At 41.5% G+C, this 20,478-nt stretch overlaps 1 protein-coding gene across 7 annotated transcripts in view; it reads left to right on the plus strand.

Annotated features, from left to right (window-relative positions):
• The window catches only part of ZNF704 (zinc finger protein 704), a 260,538-nt gene that overhangs the window by 118,766 nt on the left and 121,294 nt on the right, over positions 1 to 20,478 (plus strand). For 2 of the 7 annotated variants that reach the window (XR_015140687.1, XM_086336419.1), the window contains exon 2: positions 11,602 to 11,693. The exons of the other annotated variants lie outside the window; for them this stretch is intronic. Coding sequence is in view for 1 of the 2 variants with exons in the window: in XM_086336419.1 (XP_086192545.1) it covers positions 11,665 to 11,693 (29 nt within the window). In the remaining variant the exon portion in view is untranslated. The remainder of the gene's footprint in view (positions 1 to 11,601; positions 11,694 to 20,478) is intronic. 7 annotated transcript variants of the gene reach the window in all.

Genomic DNA, 20,478 nt, shown 5'->3' on the forward strand with positions numbered 1-20,478 from the left:
TTTCTGAAAAGTATTTCAAAGACAATATTTTCTCTTCACTCTGCCTTGCAGCTGCTACATAATCTACACGCAAAGCTTGTGTTGCAACACACATGCCCTTTGGCCACAGTCTCTGCTTGCTTTGGCATGGTGTATCTATTCCAAAGATATCTGTATATTTGGGTTGTTATAGAGACTTCAAGTCAGCTAAATGGTCCAAGAAAACCTCAGAGAAGCCACTTTAGTATTTTCTAAAGTTCAAGGTGTTAAGTAGACCTGGATTCTTAAAATTTGTGCTGCAAACAAAGGAACCTATAGGAACTGTGATTTAATGACACAGGAGGGCAATTTTGAAAGCAGCAAAAAAGCTGAGTAGAAGGAAGTGGGAGAATTTCTTTCTAAACATGGTTATGAGAGAACACCCAGGGTACTGATTAACATATTAACATCTGTTTCTTTGGGACATTGGATTTTAACTACTCTGTATTAAAAAGTTTATTAAAAACTAGCCTAAGAATTACATAATTCAAGGTCACTGCTTATATCAACTTCAGACATGTCATAAGTCATTTTTTTCTTTCTGCCTTTTCATATTTCCTTCAATATGTATTATTTTGTGATTGAAAAATCATACATAATTAGAAAATTAAAGAGCATTATTGATTATTAAATAAGTTTAATTATTCTTATTTATGTAGCAAATACTACTCAGTCCAGAAGTGAAATGCTTGAAGTAAACCAGAATATGGATTAGTAAACACTGAGTTCCTTATATTTAAATCATTTGAAAACTGGTGACCATTTGTCTCTCATGTGGTTAGAATCAGGAATAAATACTTTTATGGGTGAAGTCAAATAAACTGTTCTTAATTTTTATGTTACTTATTAATTAGTCAAGTTAATTGAAAGTCTTTGAGAGATGACAGATTTTTGAAGGAGCTTTATAACAAAAATCAAACTCTTTAAGTTAAGCCTCTATAAATTTTTCAAAATAAAGCTGTATGATGGACAGAACTCACTGGAATGGGTACAAAAGGTCAAGTTTTAGGAAATTGTGGCACAAACTCACTTTTATCTTGGAAAGAAAGTGGCTTCACCTACCTAGGTTCAGTTTCCTCTTTTTTGCCTGAGAGTCAGACCATATAACCCCTAGTGTCTCTCCCACTTTAACATTCTGTGGTGCAGCAATCAGCTGGGTGTGGTGTAATTCAGTAATAGAACAATTATTTTTAAACAAACATGAGGGGCCCAGATATTTCAAAACATCAGTAACATAGGTCAGGAAAGGACAGTCGAAAACAGTGAAAAAAATCTTCATCCATGTGTAACCTGAGTCTTTTTCAGTGGAGGTGACTGAATTTTGATGGATGCTGGCTGGGATCTCAGAGTAAGTTTACAGTTAGGTTTCCGTGACCTGGAGAAAGGGCAGGGGCTCAGCTGGACTTTGGGGACTCCATCAGCGGACTGGAAGGAACCAGGCTCTTCCTGTCTGTCTCTGCTTCTGAGTATCAGGCCGTTCTCTCCTCCTGCAGAATGTCTTCCTGCAAATGGCAGGGAACATGGCCATTGAGAATTCAATGCTGGGCCCTCACAGCTGTAAGACTCAGGAAGGACTCTCCATCACTCCTTCTGGTCCCACATGAAAACAGAATCTTAGAGAAAGATGCTTGTTAGCCCAGCCTTGTGTGATGAGATGCCCAAGCTTGGATCAGTCACTGAGCGGTGAGGGGGTTAGATAAGAAGAACATGACTGGAATTAGAGGAAGAAGCATTTTCTAGAAGGAAAGATTACATTTACCAAACGAAGGGGAATAGGCAATAAAATGATAAAGTTCACTAACACTTTTTTTAAAATTGTGAAATGAAGAGAATATTTAATATTTCTTATATATACAGTTAAATACTTCACTAATGAGCTGTTGCTTGGTAATTGTGGCCCTTCATTCACTAATACCATGCCAGAACTTACTTGGCACTCAGAGAATGCTCAATATGTGGTAGCTGATATATATATATATATATTTTTTTTTTTAATGTAACCAAGAGATTGAAATCACAATTGGAATTTTTTGGTATCAACTATTTGAGAACATCATAAAGGTCCATGACAAACTTCCCTCCACTATCTCCCAGAGTTTGCCAAACTCATGTGCCTTGAGTCTATGATGCCATCCAACCATCTCACCCTCCGTTGCCCTGTCCTCCTCCTGTCCTCAATCTTTCTCAGCATCAAGCTCTTTTCCAATGAGTTGGGTCTTTGCATCAGGTGGCCAAAGTATTGGAGCTTCACCTTCAGCATCAGTCCTTCCAATGAATATTCAGGGTTAATTTCCTTTAGGATTGACAGGTTTGATCTCCTTGCTGTCCAAGGGACTCTCAAGAGTCTTCTGAAGCACCACAGTTCGAATGAATTCTTTAGCACTTAGCTATTACTGCATTATAAATTATGACTGATTTGGCAGTGCAAAATAACACATTTTTTATTTCATAGTTTCTATGGGTCAGGAATCTGGGCACAGCTTAGCTCCAAGTCTGTCTCATCAGTCTCTCTGCATTTAAGTTGTCAGCCAGGGCTGAGGTCTCATCTAGAGGCTTAGTTGGGGAGGGAATCTTTTCTCAAGCTCACCTGTGTGGGTGTCTGCAGGATTCACTTCCTTGAAGATTGCTGGATTGTGGGTCTCAGTTCCTAGCTGACTGTTGTCTAGAGAGAGCTCTCAACTTCTTGCCATGTGGGTCTCCGCAACACAGCAACTTGCAAAGTTGCTAAGATGGAGTAAGGCATCTTACCAAAGGCAGTAAGATGGAGAGTCTGCTAGTGAAATAGAATTCACAGTCATGTAGCCTAATCACAAAAGTGACAGCCCATCACTTTTGCCATATTCTATTGCCACAGAACTATTCAAGATCCTAAAGGATAATGTCATCAAGGTGTTGTATTCAATGTGTCAGCAAATCTGGAAGGCTCACTAGTGGCCACAGGACTGGAAAAGGTCAATCCTTATCCCAATTCCCAAGAAGGGTAGTACTAAAGAATGTGCTAGCCATCAGACAACTGCACTCATTTCCCATGCTAGTAAGGTCATGCTTAAAATCTTGCATGCTAGGCTTCAGCATTGTGTGGACCAAGAACTTCTAGATGTCCAAGCTGGGTTTAAAAAAGGAAGAGGAACCAGAGATCAAATTGCCAACATTTGCTGGATCATGGAGAAAGCTGGGAAATTCCAGAAAAACATCTACCTCTGTTTCATCAATTATGCTAAGGCCTTTGACTGTGTGGATCATAATAAACTGTTAAGAACTCTTAATAAGATGGGAATACTAGACCATATCTTACCTGTTTCCTAAGAAACCTATATGTGGGTCGAGAAGCAACAGTCAGAATCCTGTATCAAACAACTGATTGGTTCAAGATTGGGAAGGAATATGACAGGGCTGTCTGCTGTCACCCTATTTGTTTAAACTAAATGCTGAGCACATCATGAGAAATGCCAGGCTGGATGAGTTACAAGCTGGAATCAAGAGAGGCAGGAGAACCATCAACTATCTCAGCTGTGTGGATGATACCACTCTAATGGCAGAAAGTGAAGAGGAACTAAAGAGCCTCTTGATGAGGGTGAAGGAGGAGAGTGAAAGAGCTGGCTTAAAACTGAATATTAAAAAAAACTAAGATCATGGCATCTGACCCTATTATTTCATGGCAAATAGAAGGTGAAAAGGTGGAAGTAGTGACAGAGTTCCTCTTCTTGGGCTCTAAAATCACTGTGGATGGTGACTGCAGCCATGAAAGCTGAAGACATTTGCTTCTTGGCAGGAAAGCTATGACAAACCTAGACAGTGTGTTGAAAAGCAGAAACATTACTCTGCCAATAAAAGTCTGTATACTCAAGGCTATGGTCTTCCCAGTGGTCGCATACGGTTGTGAGAAGCTGGACTGTAAAGAAGGTGGGGCAATGAACAATTGATGGCTTCAAACTATGGTGCCGGAGAAGACTCCTGAGAGTCTCTTAGACAGCAAGAAGATCAAACCAGTCAATCTTAAGGGAAATCAACCCTGACTACTTGTTGGAAGGACTAACGCTGATGCTCAAAAGCCAGTATTTTGGTCATCTGATGTATACTGCTGACTCATTGGGAAAGTCCCTGATGCTGGGAAAGATTGAGGGCAGAAGGAGAAGAGGGTGTCAGGGTATGAGATGGCTGGATGGCATCACCGATGCAATAGACATGAACTTGGGCAGACTTCAGGAGATGGTGAGGGACAGAGAGGCCTAGCATGCTGCAGTCCATGGGATCGCAAAGAATCGGACTTGACTGGGTGACCGAACAATGACAATCGGTCACAAGTAAGCCACAGGTCCTGGCCACACTCATGGGGAGGATATTACACAGGGTGTGAATAGTAGCAGGGAAATACCACTGACAGTCAACTCAGCCTCTGTCTATCATACTAAAATGTTGATTTACATAGTATTCACCCAGTGTACGGAGAAGGCAATGGCAACCCACTCCAGTACTCTTGCCTGGAAAATCCCATGGATGGAGGAGCCTGGTAGGCTGCAGTCCATGGGGTCGCTAAGAGTCAGACATGACTCAGAGACTTTCACTTTTCACTTTCATGTATTGGAGGAGGAAATGGCAACCCACCCCAGTGTTCTTGCCTGGAGAATCCCAGGGATGGGGGAGCCTGGGGGGCTGCCGTCCATGGGGTCGCACAGAGTCGGACACGACTGAAGTGACTTAGCAGCAGCAGCAGCAGCACCCAGTGTAAGGCTAGAAGTAAGGTATTTAGCTAATGAAAAAGCAGCTCCAGGTGTTATGCTGGAGTCCATCAAAAGTGTATGAAGCTTAACATTCTAATTCATTGTTCAGATACCCACAGTCCTTAAATAGTGCTATGAAGAAGTGTCTTACCCAGTATCTACAGCATTCCCAACTTGGTGACTAACTCATATCAGATGCTAGGAGCTTAATGAATGAATGTTTATTTTTTATTTTATTTTTTTTTTTGAATGAATGTTTATTAAAGGCTGTATCTCCATGTGGTGGGAAGCAGTACAGTGTACCAGTCCAGAGCACTAACTTTGGAGCTAGAAAAACCTGGGATCACATCCTTGTTCTGCCATTTATTTTCTGTGTGACGTTGGGCCAGATACTCAAAATTTTCAGAGCCTCAGTTTCTTCATCTGTGAAATGGAGCTAATAATGCCATAATCTTTTTCATCTGAGGCAGCCTGGATTTTAAAATACACTTGATTTGATATGTAATTATTTGATATGTAATTCACAGAGAACAATGGCTACCAATTAAACTAGCTATCACTTTTTAAAATTGAAGTATTGTAGATTTATAATGTGTTCATTTCTGCTGTACAGCAAAGTGACTCAGTTATAGACAGAGAGGCAGATACATTCTTTTTTATATTCTTTTCCATTATGGTTTAATCCTAGGATATTGAATGTAGCTCCCTGTGCTACACAGTAGGATCGTGGTGTTTATCCATTCTATCTGTAATAGTTTGCATCTGTTAACCCCAAAGTCCCGATACATCTGTCTCCTACTCTCCTCCTCCTTGGCAACCACAAGTCTCTTCTCTATCGGTGAGTCTTACACTGTGATATAACTTGATTTATTCCAAGATGTACCTTACTTACTAACATAGAATGTGAGGAAAATATGTGCTTTAGAATTTATGTATTGTCCTAGTGCTGATCTGATATGGTTTTTATAAAGTTTAAATTGAGATGGCATGCATAAAGCACCTAGCAAATGGTACTTTTTAAATAGTAAGAGCCTAATAAGTATTCGCTATTTCATTGTCATTAGCAGTTATGGTCATCTTGGAAATTCTGAAAGCAAATCATTGTACGTTGTTTTCTTTTTTAATGTCTGAAATTGAGTTGCAGAACAGATCTACAAAGCCAGTGTTGATTTTTGCAGATAAGGAGTGGGATATTGGCAAAATGTCTGTCTCAGAGCTATGACTCTGTCCAAAAAGCTTAATAAGTGTAACAGTTGACAAAAGGCTTTTGGTGGGAAGCGAGCTTCCCACATGTCTTAAATGAAGGTAGAATAAAGGCCCAAATTACGCTTTGTAACTCAGCAGGTTGAAAGCCAGCTTTTAATGCAGCTCCACTCGGTTGCCTGCTCCTGTGATAACTGATAACTTGGTGACTGGCTGAGCAATTGCTTCACAGTAAACCAAAGGAAGAAGGCCTTTATGCACGAAGCTGGCAATGCTTCCAATGACAGTGAAGAGCTATTTGAAGCAACGTGGTATGGATACCAGTTGCTTTAAAGGCAGAGTTATGACACAGCACTGGAGAAGCACAAAGCCTGGACACAGAGGGTATGTGTTAAATTGGCTGCATGTATAAGAAGCAAAGCCCAGTGCACTTCAAATGTTTGGAAGGACAGCTGGCCATTCTTTGTCTCCGTGTGTGTGTGTGTGTACGTGTGTGTGTGTGTGTGTACGTGTGTGTGTGTGTGTTACTCAGTAGTGTCCAACTCTTTGCAACTCCATGGACTATAGCCTGCCAGGCTCCTCTGTCTATGGGATTCTCCAGGCAAGAATACTGGAGTGGGTTGCCATTTCCTTCTCCAGGGGTTCTTCCTGACCCAGGTATCAAACCTGGGTCTCCTGCATTGCAGGCAGATGCTTTACCACCTGAGCTACTAGGGAAGCCATGGACACCTTGGCTCCATGGACACCTTGTAAGACTTCATAATACTTGTCCCTTCCTACCCCTTAGCACAATTTTCTTGCTATTTAATTGTGTGTCTAGCCAGACTATAAGCTCTGAGAGGGTGGTGATTGTGTCTTTCCTGCTCCCCTTATATATGCAGTAAGAAACACTCAGAAGGTTCTAAAATCTTCATGGATGGTTGAGTAAATGATGTTTACCCTTAAGCAGGGGAGTGAATTATATATACTGATGCCACACTTTATCAAAATTTCAATTTAAAATAAATACACTTGAACAGAAATAATTATTCAGGAATGTCTTTGTCAAAATTCTGCATTACGGGTCTACCATGAGGGCGTGCTCTTTCAATTATACCAAGTTCCTCCTGCTGCTGCTGCTGCTGCTGCTACTAAGTCGCTTCAGTCGTGTCGGACTCTGTGTGACCCCATAGATGACAGTCCACCAGGCTCCCCCGTCCCTGGGATTCTCCAGGCAAGAATACTGGAGTGGGTTGCCATTTCCTTCTCTAATGCATGAAAGTGAAAAGTGAAAGTGAAGTCACTCAGTCATGTCCGACTCTAGCAACCCCATGGACTGCAGCCTACCAGGCTCCTCCATCCATGGGATTTTCCAGGCAAGAGTGCTAGGGTGGGTTGCCATTGCCTTCTCCACCAAGTTCCTAGGAAATAGGTATTGTGACAATAGGAAGAGCAATAGAGAATTGTTGTAAGCCGCCTGTCTCTCGGCTTTCCTCCACATCACGGGGCTGATTGTGAACCCCTGTGTTCTCTTTACTCCTCAGTGATGCTCATGGCCATGTGATGGTGGGCAGGTCACTTAAACTTGTAGTCTCAATTGCCTAGTCTCTAAAATGGAAATGAGAATAATACCTCCTCATGGGGAGGCTCTGGATATTCTTAGGGGGAAGAGAGATGATACAGTTCTCTTGAATAGTCTCTCCTGGTCTCCAGAAGACTTAGCTTTCTGTTGTAGCTAAATGTGTTCTTTGAGGGGCTCCGATGATACTCCAGGTCCTCAGCCACACTTTATCTGCTGACATATCCCATGCATCTGTAGTGTCCCTTAGCCCAGCTGACTTCTTGCCCTGATCTTGAATCCATACTGAACTTGTGTTCAGAGTTCTATAGGACAGCTGACTCCCTGACTGTTGAACGTCACATACTATGGTGTTAGTATTAGAGCTACTGCCTCTTTAGAGCTACTATTAGAGCTACTCCAAGGATGGAATGCTAAGAGTACAAAATGACCCACTAACCATGGATTGAGAACATGTTCTGCTGGACCAGGGGAAAACTGACAATCTCAGTAGTTGTAAATGCTCATTTCTTGTAACATGAACATGTCAGTTAAGGGCACTGTTGTTGGGGCATTTCTTTTTTTCCTATAATATTTAATGTCTCAGGACTGAGTTTTGGAAAATAACAGAGCCCAGCTATGTGAAGCCATGGTTCTTAAGCTGGGCTGCATGCTGAGAGGGAGACTGAGAAGCAGTACAGATGCCTAGATTTCTAACTGAAACCAAATGAAGCTATTGAATCTTTGGGGCCGGGCCTGCATAGGATTGAGAGCAATCGATTTAGAGATTCTGGGAATCGCTTCGTTTCTCTCCAGTCATGTCTGTTTTCTTAGCTGGACCCTTTTTATTTTTATTTATTTATTTTTTTTTATTGAACATTTTATTTGCTTTGGGTTTCAATAGACCTGCTAAGAGATATCTTAGAAGTTCAGTAGTTCAGTTCAGTTCAGTCACTCAGTCATATCTGACTCTTTGCGACCCCATAGACTGCAGCACGCCAGGCTTCCCTCTCCATCACCAACTCCTGGAGCTTACTCAAGATCATGTTCATTGAGTTGGTGATACCATAAAACCATCTCATCCTCTGTATTCCCCTTCTCCTCCCGCCTTCAATCATTCCCAGCATCAAGGTCTTTTCAAATGAGTGAATTCTTCGCATCAGGTGGCCAGAGTATTGGAGTTTCAGCTTAAGCATCAGTCCCTCCGATGAATATTCAGGACTGATTTCCTTTAGGATGGACTGGCTGGATCTCCTTGCAGTCCAAGGGACTCTCAAGAGTCTTCTCCAACATCACAGTTAGAAGTTGACTGGCTACAAATATTAAGCTGTGGTGGGAGGGGGGGTTCCTGGAAGGACTGACCTGGGTGCCTTTTCAGTACAAGGACCTGTGACACAATTATCTTCTGCTAATTATTATTCTTTACTAATTTACTGTATTGATCAGTTAGGCCTGGTTTGCTATGGTAACAAGCAACCCCCATATCTCATTGGATTCAAACAGCAAAGGTTTATTTCTGGCTTATGCTTCATACCCATCTAGGACTCAGGTGCATCTGGCCCAGAAGAGAACAGAGACGTGAGCACCAGTATTAGAAAGGCAACACTGGCCACTTCTACTCACATTCCTCTCACTCACGTAAATTGTGTGGCTGTGCCCAACTTCAAGGGAGCAGCCCTTGAATTCCACCTGGACCTAGAAGAAGGAGGCCTTGTGAACAGTCCCAAAGTCCCAAAAACACCGAGAGTGTTTTTTTGTTTGACAGCTAGTCAGCTTCCTTTGCGCTTGTCCGTTTGCCGGTGGTGGTGTTTAGTTGCTAAATTGTGTCTGACTCTTTTGCAACCCCTGTGGACTGTAGCTGACCAGGCTCCTCTGTCCCTGGGATTTCTCAGGCAAGAATACTAGAGTGGGTTGCCATTTTCTTCACCAGATGATCTTCCTCACCCAGAGATTGAACCCACGTCTTCTGCATTGCAGGCGGATTCTCTGTGACTGAGCCACCGGCATTTAGAGGTTTTATATAGAGCTGTAACTTTCAGAAGTGTTCATACTTCACGTCCAGTGACTCTATTGTGTATTCATATCATTTACTATTTTCAAGAAATTTTGTGGAGGGCTCTTTTATGTTTTAGTTTTTTGTCATGTTATTAGTTTTAGGATGGGGGAATGACCGCAGAACTTTTGATATTTTTATTCTTTCCTTTAATATAGTTGTTAAAGTCATTAGAGCTGATGACATGTGCTGATGAGGAGGAAATACCCAAACCACTGAATGGCTGTGCTGCTCAACGCTATGTTTATGGATGAAAGAGCTGTCTCACTACTATATTTCTAGGCAGTGAGTGCTATAGCAGGATACTGAGCAAAAAGACTTACTGAAATTAACTCAGTAAATATGACTGTAAGAAAAAAAACACGCTGGGAGAGAAAAGTTGGGAAGGGCCCTTAGGTTGAAGAGAGCTATTTGTCTTGCTCATTTTTCATATGGCCAGGCCCTCCATGGTTTGGAACTGGTGTTTGTAAGACTTGTAGCTACTGGCTCAGGATGGGTGTGTATCAAAGTCTCTTCCTGTGTCACTTCTCTTCCTGGTGAACAACTCAGATGTTCCCAAATGCCAGATGTTCTTGTGGCCAAACAGCAGAATGATCGGGAGTGTTTCTTGTTGGGTCTTCACTAAAGGCTTAGAGAGGCCAAGCAAATTAGCATTTCGGGTTCTTTTTACATCCGCTTAGGAGCTAGCTTTGGGAAGTGACTTTTGGTGGCTCATGTGGTAAAGAATCTGCCTGCAGTGTGGGAGACCCAGGTTCAATCCCTGGGTCAGGAAGATCCCCTGGAGAAGGGATTGGCAACCCACTGCAGTATTCTTGCCTGGAGAACTCCATGGACAGAGGAGCCCGGTAGGCTGCAGTTCCATGGGGTCACAAAGAGTCAGACATGACTGGGTGACCAACACTTTTTCACTTTTGTTCAGGGGCTAACACATCTTTGGAGAAGTTGACAACCCCAGCCTGGATGATACTACATTAAAAAGTTCAACATCATCTGTCCTTTCCATAGAAATTTGCTTCACTGCTTCCTTTAGAGTAGTACACATTTTCCTCATTAGGGTCATGAAAAAAAAGTATCCACATCCACAAAAAGAGCCACATCCAGTGCCCATTGCTTTTGAAGAAGGAGTGATGTTTGACACGGACATAGAGCCACGGGGAAGGCCATGTTTCAACGTTTACTGTTTGGGTTCAGCATTGGAACCAAACCAGTTTTTCTGGTCCTTTTTTTCCCCCCATCTGAGTGGCAGAAAGCCCAGAAATATAAGTTTGCATGCCAAGAGATGGCTCTAAATATAGCGCTGGGTGGGCAGGAAGATGGTTTCCTCATGAACGCAACTGGTGTGTGCTGCATACTCCCTACCACCCTTCAGGGGGCCGGGGGCAGCTTTGGCTTACTTGCCCTCTGCCCGGGGGCTCCCCGATTGACTGCAGAGTACAGGGCAGGTCGGCTTGGCACTCACAGCTCCAGCCAAGAGGTGTAAATCAAACAGTCCCTACCTAGCTGGCTTCTTTACTCTTCAGGATTCAGATGTGTGATTAAACACTTAACAACGGCCAGCTTTTAGAGACCGGGGAGAAGGCATTGTGGATACCTTGTTTCAACACAGTTTACAGAGGTAGGAAAAAATGTGGCTTTGCCTGTGTTTGCTTGGAAATATGAGAGGGTATTGCTAGCTACTGTCTACCAGGCAGCTTTGAAACTTGACTATTTTGCTCTTGTTTGCAAGGGTGACTTTTCATCTTTCCTACCTGTTTCCTCTTGATGCAATTGAAAGGAAATAGAGCACGTAAAGTAAGTAGACCAGCTTGGAAATGCTAACTTTAGAAGATCACTTTTCACTTTTCCCCAAAAGCAGATCAGGTCAGTACAATAAACAGCTTAGCTCAAAACTGCCTACCAAGCTCTTGCTCTCAGCAATTAAATAAAATATACTTTGGAACCTCAGTTTATATGAATCAGATTGCCCGAAGGGGATGGAGAGAACTGGTTGGACAACTGTTTGGGCCCACTTCCTTGATAAGATTTACTTTTATCTCACTCTGTTTTTTTCTTCTTTTTTTTCTTCGCAGTGGACGTAAAACAACAGCTTTGCAGATTAACGTTGATTTGGTTTTTACTGGTAAAAGCTTATTATGCCTAAGGAAATACTGCAAAGTAGCTGGTACGTGTTATGTAATGCAATCGTCTATGTTGAATGTATTAGTATTGGACAATTAATCTCAGCACACAGTTGGTTCTGAACCCAGGTTTTCTTAATCAGAGACATGAACTCAGTTACAGAGAAGCAGTGGGAGGTTCCCATCTCAGGTGAACCCTGGCTGACAATGAGTTGGACCACCTGAACGAGAGCAAAACTGTGAACTAGTGCCGACCCACTTGGTAAAGAGTGATTTGTGATGCCGAAGCCCATACTTTAGAACCAGGTGGCTTCATGAATACTTACATGTACTGTTGCTGCTGCTAAGTCACTTCAGTCGTGTCCAACTCTGTGTGACCCCATAGACGGCAGCCCACAAGGCTCCCCCGTCCCTGGGATTCTCCAGGCAAGAACACTGGAGTGGGTTGCCATTTCCTTCTCCAATGCAGGAAAGTGAAAAGTAAAAGTGAAGTCGCTTAGTCATGTCTGACTCTTAGCGATCCCATGGACTGCAGCCTACCAGCCTCCTCCATCCATGGGATTTTCCAGGCAAGAGTACTGGAGTGGGGTGCCATTGCCTTCTCCCACATGTACTGTTAGGTTCCATTAATTGTGGGACATGCAAGAGAGATATCAATAATTACTAGTAATTCACTAATACTTTTACGTGGGTTATTATCTTATCATTATATCTTCCATCTATTTTTGGGAAATAGTACAAATACATGGGAGACAACATGCAACCCCCAAAACCGTGTTCACCTCATAATTAGTAGTCAGTAAATGATGCTCAAGCTGAAAATCCAGTACTTTGGCCACCTCATGCGAAGAGTTGACTCATTGGAAAAGACTCTGATGCTGGGAGGGATTGGGGGCAGCAGGAGAAGGGGACGACAGAGGATGAGATGGCTGGATGGCATCACTGACTTGATGGACGTGAGTCTGAGTGAACTCCGGGAGTTGGTGATGGACAGGGAGGCCTGGCGCGCTGTGATTCATGGGGTTGCAAAGAGTTGGACGTGACTGAGTGACTGAACTGAACTGAACTAATTTTTACTGAAAATTAAACATTATTCAGTACACAAGTGCTCAATCGTGTCCAACTCTTTGTGACCCCATGGACTATAGCCTGCCAGGCTTCTCTGTCCACGGGGTTTTCCAAGCAAGAATACTAGAGTGGGTTGCCATTTCCTCCTCCAGGGGATCTTCCTGACTAAGGGATCAAACCTGTATCTCTTACGTCTCCTGCATTGGCAGGCGGGTTCTTTACCACTGCACCACCTTGGAAGCAAACATTATTCATCTGAGGGACAGTTAGTGTCCAGGCAGACTACAGAAACATCAGGCCCACATGTTGGAAACCAAGATGCAGTCTACTTCTGTGCCGCTTCATAGGGCTCTTGTCTTGCCACTATAAACAAAGACCCAGGAAGAAGCAGGGGACAGACCCATGGAATCATTCTTTGGTCAGGGCAGAATGCCCCCAGTGGTGAGAAGCCGGCCAAAAGTCTAAAACCTTCCTCAGCTTTGCCACGTAATTTCTCCAGTGTGTCCAGATATTCAGATTTTTGTGGCTGATAAGGAGCAAAAGTTTCACAATAACATTCTTTGGCTAAAATAAATTAGTAGTCAATGTTGCAAAAATAAACCTTTTCCCACACAAAATTTATTAGAGCTATTATTTTGTAAACATTTTGTTGTTATTCAATTGCTCAGTCATGTCTGACTCTCTGCTTCCTCATGGACTGCAGCATGATAGGCTTCCTTGTCCTTCACTGTCTCCCAGAGTTTGCTCAAACTCATGTCCACTTAGTCGATATTGCCATCCAACCATCTCATCCTCTGTCACCCTTCTCCTGCCTTCAATCTTTTCCAAGCATCAGGGTCTTTTCTAATGAATCAGCTCTTTGCATCTGGTGGCCAAAGTATCAGACTGAGCTTTAGCATCAGTCCTTCCAATGAATATTCAGAGTTGATTTCCTTTAGGATTAACTGATTTAATCTCCTTGCAGTCCAAGGGGTTTTCAAGAGTCTTCTCCAGCACCACAATTCAAAGCATCAATTCTTCAGTGCTCAGCTTTCTTTATGGTCCAGCTCTCACATCCATACATGACTACCGGAAAAACCATAGCTTTGACTATAAGGACCTTTGTCGGCAAAGTAATGTCTCTACTTTTTTAATATGTTGTCTAGCTTTTCTTCCAAGGAGCAAGTGTCTTTTAATTTCATGGCTGCAATCACCATCCACAGTGATTTTGGAGCCCAAGAAAATAAAGTCTGTCACTGTTTCCACTTTATTCTAAACATTTGATTTTTCCTAAATTGACATTTATGTGAAAAGATTTGTCTTCAAACAAGATGCCCTGAGAGAGTTCACAGAACTCCTTTGAGCTGTGTTCTCCACTCTAGTGGCATGGGCCTCCATGGGTGTTGAGTTTTAAGAGATAGTTATGTGCTCTAAGTTTAAAATACACAGTGGGTTCTGAAGACTTTGTAAGGAAAAAAAGGATGAAAAATATCTCAGTAACTTTTATGTTGATTACATGTTGACAATGTAATCACAATTGTCATTGCAATGTAATCGTAATGACAATATTTTACATATGTTATGCTAAATAAGATGCATGATTAAAGTTAATTCCTCCTTTCCTTTTTTTAATGTAGCTACTAGAAGATTTAAAATGATGTAAGCAGCTTACATTGTCTTTCTGTTGGACAGATGTTTACTGAATGGTGCCTGAAACAGGAGGAGACCCCCGCTGACCACCCCAGTCAGTGAGAGTGAGGAATGATAGCTGGCCCCTAATTCTACCACTTGGTGATCATTGCCTCTTCTAAGTGTAAACTGGGTGGATCTGAGTGACCCCAAGGGATGACTTCCTGCACCAACCCTGAGCAGTGTTGCAGCTGCCTGAGAAGGGGGTGTGTTAGGGAGGACTAAGGAAATAGTGGGAAAGCATCATCTGAACTCCTGGCCTCAGTTTACTTGCCCACCCAGGAAGAATTCTTGATCCACTTGAAGGATATTGAGTAGAAGCTTGCTGGGCACTAAGTTCAGGCCAAAGCTTAAAGAAGTTTGGTAAGTACCTACACCTAGAAGAAGTTGGCACAGCCCTGGTAGGAGAAGATCTGCACACCTCACAAAACCCAAATGGACCAAATCCAGCTTGGACAGTCACATCAGGAAGGAAGGAGGGATGGAGGACAGGTCCATCCCTTGATGGTGACTGACACCCTGGGGCAGGGTCCCAGGGGCTTGCTTCTTGCTCCTCTCTTCAGGGACCATTTCCCTCAGACGATATTTGCTGAGCGGTAACTGCACATGTGTTAAGTGATCCAGGCTCTAAGTTTCTTTCTCTGCTTTAAATATAAAATAAGAAGAGATATGGTCTTCAAGTCAAAGGGATTATAATCTACTAGGAGGGTAAAGCCTGTTGGTCATTTGAAGATGGTTAAAATGGCACAGACTTTAAGAGTTAGAAGGTGGAACTCTTTGCTGGGTGGAGGGACTGAAAGTATTACTGAAAGGTATGTGTAGGGGGTCAATAAACAGACCAGGTTGGTGGAAAGGAAAGTTGGCTTTATTTCAGATGCTAGGGGTAGCGGGGAGGGTAGTGGACATCTGTCCAAAGGCTGACTCTCCCCCACCTGACAAGCAGTGGGTGAGAGCTTTTATAGACAGTGTGGTAGGGGGCTGCATGATCTCTAACAGTCATCTTTGAATTGGTCATTAGTGGTCTGACCAGCACCATCTTCATTGTTTTAGTTACAGTCAGTCTTCAGTTCTAGGGTCCATTTGTTCCCATTTTTTGCAGTCAGTTCTTAAAATCGTGGCAGCTCATGTCCTGGGTATAGTCTGGTCATCTGTTAATGTAGTTAACTTCTCCGCCTGGTGTTTCAGTATCTTTAAGACAGCTCACAGGATATGGCTCAGAATATTATCTATTGCCCTTGAGAAAGAACTAAAGGTCCTTGACTATGCTTAATGACTGCATTATTATTATTTAGTCTCCTTAGACTGTTTTCTTTCTCAATTCTCTGATTAAACTTATGCTTTGACTAAAGGTTTCTATAGGCAAAAGGCAGGCGGAGGACATGGGTTGGGGGGCGGGGGTCAGCAAGGACCATAGGGTCCTGCTTCATTTCAAAAACACCCTCAACTCATTGGAAGAGGAACCTGGATATCAAGCTGCTTTGGACCTGCCCAGCGAACCTAAGTTCCATGAGAACAAGGAGTTTTGTTTCTGCTGGTTCATTGCTGAATCCCCAGCACCAAAAACAATGATTAGACAGTTAAGTGCTGAATATGCATTTGTTAAATAAGCAATGGTTGAGGTGAAATTCTATACTCCTCACTGTTCTCCAGGCCTGACACGGCTCCTGGAGGCTTAGAACTTGAAGACATCTTCAAACTAGCTAACTTCCTCTTCTTTTCTTTGCTTCCAAAATGTGCTTTCTTTTCTGATTCTAAGCCAAGTCTCCCTTGTTCCAGTCAGTCTTCTTTCCAGAAATTTCTCCTACTCATTCCTCTTCCCACCCAAAAGCAAGTTGCTTTTTCTCCTGCTATTTCCCACCATCATTGCCCATTCTTCTTCCATTTCCACTCATCAAGGATGTTTATTTTTATATGCTATTGTTCAGTAGCTAAGTTGTGTCTGACTCTTAGTGATCCCACGGACTGCAGCAACTGGGCCTCCCTGTCCTTCACTGTTTCTATATAGTGGTTCAAAAAAGAAGAAGATGTTGCTAAACCATTGGCTTGGGTCATCAGACTATGCGGGAAGCCTGTTAGATTCTTCCAGAGCAGAGTGAGAACTCTGAAGTCAGAAGTCTGATTGTGTATGAGTATAAGGCATTGATGCCAGGGCTGGCAGGACTGGCTGATGGACTTGACTCAGATGCCTTGGGCACCTTTTATGGTTGGTTTCATCTTGTCCTTCCCCCAAAATAAAAAAATTTTCTTTCGTCTTGCATCATAATACTTTCCCTATTCACATGAGGGGGCTCAAGTATACCCCAGTTGAGGAAAGGGTTCTATTAAACGTTGCATAGGGCCCACTTTTGTTGGATATACCACAGATTTGGTTTCTGAGTATCTACTTGCCATTATTTGATGGAGGGGCATCTTTTATCATAATTCATTTTTTTTTTCTGAAAATCCAGAAAACATCTCTAACATTGAGTTATAATATCACATAAACCCTTGTCATTACAAGAATTATTGCTTTATTAACTATCACAACCTCCCGAGAGGAAACTAAAGTGTTTTAAATATTTGTTTAAGTTACTGAAATGGTTTAAGTTTCGTGTAGTTGGAGTGACTTCCATCCTAATTGCTAATGCAATCATGAAGGCCTTCAGTCAGCCTAAGTGCACTCCATGGACTGAGGATGTACTGAACGTAGTCTACATTTCTCTAAGGACATCCTTTTCCAAGTTCATTTTAATTCCTCAATAGTTGGAAGCAGGAATTTTCTCCACAAGTGTCCCCAGTCCCACTTCCTACTTCCCTTTTTTCCCAGAGGTGTGTGTAGCATATAAAACAAAGCATCAAGTACAGATCAAAGGTTTTCCAGCAGAGTTGGTGCTTTTTTGCATGGCTTTAAAGTTCTGATTATTTATGGTATAAACTGTATTTGAGTCCCATAAACAGAGCCTTTCAATTAAATTAAAAAAACAAATTATTAAGTACTCAATGGGTTCCAGAAGAGCAAGAATCTTGGTTTGTTGCAAAAGCCTGTTTCATGGCTAGAGGCCGGTGTGGCCAACCACAGAGCTACACCGCAGACTATAAATTTAGCAAATCCAGAAACTTGACTGGAAGTCAAAATTGGCCCCGTATGATTACAATTTATTCAGTGACCCACTCCCTTCAAGCAGAAAGCTTGAAGTGTTGGGATCCCAGGAGGCAGATGTGGGAAGCCCAGATTAAGCACATATGTTAGGAAGAAAACATACTGTCAGAGAGAGTATGAACTGGATTCAAGACTACCCACCAATTTTCCATCTTAATGCTATTGCTCTTTAAATTATAAAGGACTTCATGGACTGATTAGTGCCTTTACAACTATATCCTCATTTTATCTTTCTGATAATATGGTGAATTTGGGAGTAGGTTTTGCCTGGTTTACTCTACAGATTTCACTTCAATGCTCTTCCTCCAGGAAGCCTTCTCTGGCTCACTCCTGTAACCAGTCTCCTTGACAGCAAGCAGAGTTCAGAGCCCATCCCCCACAGCACTGAGTCCTTACTCCTCTCACAGCACCTACTGCCAAAATTCACCATTGAATTTGCTTCCATTGTCTGTTGCCTTCACTGTTTGTAAAATACTTGAAAGCACAGATTGTATTTAGTTGATTCTTATGTCCTCCAGAATTACGGAGATAGAAAGGGAAGTGAAGAAAACTTAATCATCCTGTCCAGGGCACTAGAATGTAAACCCCATGAGAGTAAAGACTGGAACTATCACATTAAGTATGGTATCCACAACATCTAGAAGCGTGCTTGGCACAGAGTTGTACTCAAAAAAGGTCGGATGAATGGATATGACAGGTGAATAGTAGAACCAGGATATAAATGAAAGTCTGCACTGTTGAAATCCTATATGCTATTACATCCAAATACATGAAAGGAGGTTGAAAATATTATTTCATAAGTTCCTACCACGTGCACGACTCTGTGTGCACTTCCACACACATGATCTCATTTAATCTTTCCAACAGCCCTGAGAACAGTCCTGTGTGAGGTTACATTTCTCTTGGGTAAACACGTAGAAGTATAAAGTAGATATTTGTTTAATTTTATAAGAAACTGTCACACAGTTCTGCAGAATGATTGCACCATTTTGCAATCCTCACAAGAGTCCTGAGAAAGTCTGAGTTGTACTAGGAAATTAAATCTACTTTCCCCTGGCAGAAATATATTTAATCAGCTAAGAGCACTTGAGACAATTTTGATGTTTTCCTTATCTTTCCAAAGGGCCTGCTTGTTCCTGTTTCATACACCCTGTCTGTCTTTAGAATCTGCTTAGTTAGTTCCAAGCTCGTGTTCCACTTCATTTTGAAGTATGGTGTTTTTTCAGCTGTAATCTGATCTGTGGAATTTGGCCAGTCCCAGAAAGAGGACTGGCAAAGTTTGCAAAGTACATTTTTTTAAAAAAATGGAAACACTTAAATGTATAGGAATCCTTCCTGTTGTGATATACGTGCTTTCTAGCAAAATTGCATATAAATTTTTTAAAGTATTCTATTTAGTGTAAGTTTAGGGTATCTCCGCTATTCAAATAAACTTTGGCTGAAGTGGGTGGCCAATACATTAAGATACCAGACATTATTAACAGAGAGCGTTATTTCTGGAAGCTGTTATGCCCATCTGTAGTTAGATTTCTCTAGAACATTTTTCTGGTGCTAGAACTGAGCTGTGTAATTGCCACCTCCTTATCAACCGTAACTAAGGAATTTCCCTCTGTGCTCAAGGGATTCCTTGAATTGAATTTTTTTTAGTCTTGATTATCTTTAAAGTTTAATATAATAGATAATAACATTGAAGAAGTAAAGGGTGCCATCAAAAATATAATGTAACACTGCTTAACTCCACAGGGGCTCAAAAGAAGTAAAATTATTTAGTTCCTTAATTATGAATTTGGGAATTTAACATTTTTTATATTAAGTATGTTGAGAGGATGATACCTATACTTAAAGTATATTTTAGGAAAATGTTATATGATGTGATAGGAGTGGAAGAGATGGTTCTCCTCTTAAAAACACACACACAATTTTCATTCTAAATTTACTTACACATTTTAAAAATTGACCATCTCAATTGTAAATGTTTCTCTTAAATGATTGACTGTAGATTTCTTTAAAAGAGAGTTCATCAGTGCATACAGGGGTAGTTTCTTTCTGTTTGTTTCTTTTATATTGTTTTGATTCCTTTTTGTAGCAATTTACTACCACAAGGGGTAAGTTCAAAGTTTAGGAACTAGGGCTGAGTTTTGAGGATCCATAAAAAACGGAGATGCACCTGTTTATCCTCTGGTTCATGTAAACCATGTAATTAACTATGTGAAGATTTAGTATTGGTTTAGTTCATGTGTGTCTGCCCATTACCTCTGGCCTCCCCAACAGTTAAAGGGACAGTTCATTAGTTAAGCACATTATTTTAAGCAAAGATAACCCTTTCCCTGGCTCTGTGCATAAATAAGTGTATTTGTGCTAGTTGAGTGCATTTGTGGATTGTGATAAAAATGCCATGCATTAAATTGCAGCCAGATTAGATCAAGACAAATGTAGCAGGGATGACAAGAACATTTCTTGACTGGCTATTTGAAATTTTCTGTAATTTGAAAGTCTCTAAGCTCTTGCTCTCATAAGTGATTACACAATGCAATAGGGGAAACTATATTTAATGATGTGATTAGCAGTTTGTGACATATTTGGCTTCATGCTCCATTGTAACTGGGTAACTTTCAAGCAGTATCTTGGGGAGATGCATTAATTCTTTCATGGCCTAGGGTGTAATTCAATGGAGTACTTCTCTCAGTGTTCCTTCAGTGTTCTAGAATGGCACAGTGCAAAAAAATAATATTGTGTTGCAAGAAACATGTCATTTTAAGTTTTCTCATAGTCACATTTTAAAAAATGAAAAGGAGCAAGTGAAATTAGTAAGTTATATTTTATCTAACCCAACATGTCTGAAACATTATCATTTCAACATGTAATCAATATTTTTAAATTATTAATGATTTTAGATTTTTTTTTCAAAATAAGTCATCAAAATCTGGCATTTGTTTTACACTCACAACACACCT

Source organism: Bos grunniens, chromosome 14, assembly GCF_055505025.1.
Source record: "Bos grunniens cultivar Pamir isolate PY7600 chromosome 14, Bosgru_T2T1.0, whole genome shotgun sequence".
NCBI lineage: Eukaryota > Metazoa > Chordata > Mammalia > Artiodactyla > Bovidae > Bos > Bos grunniens.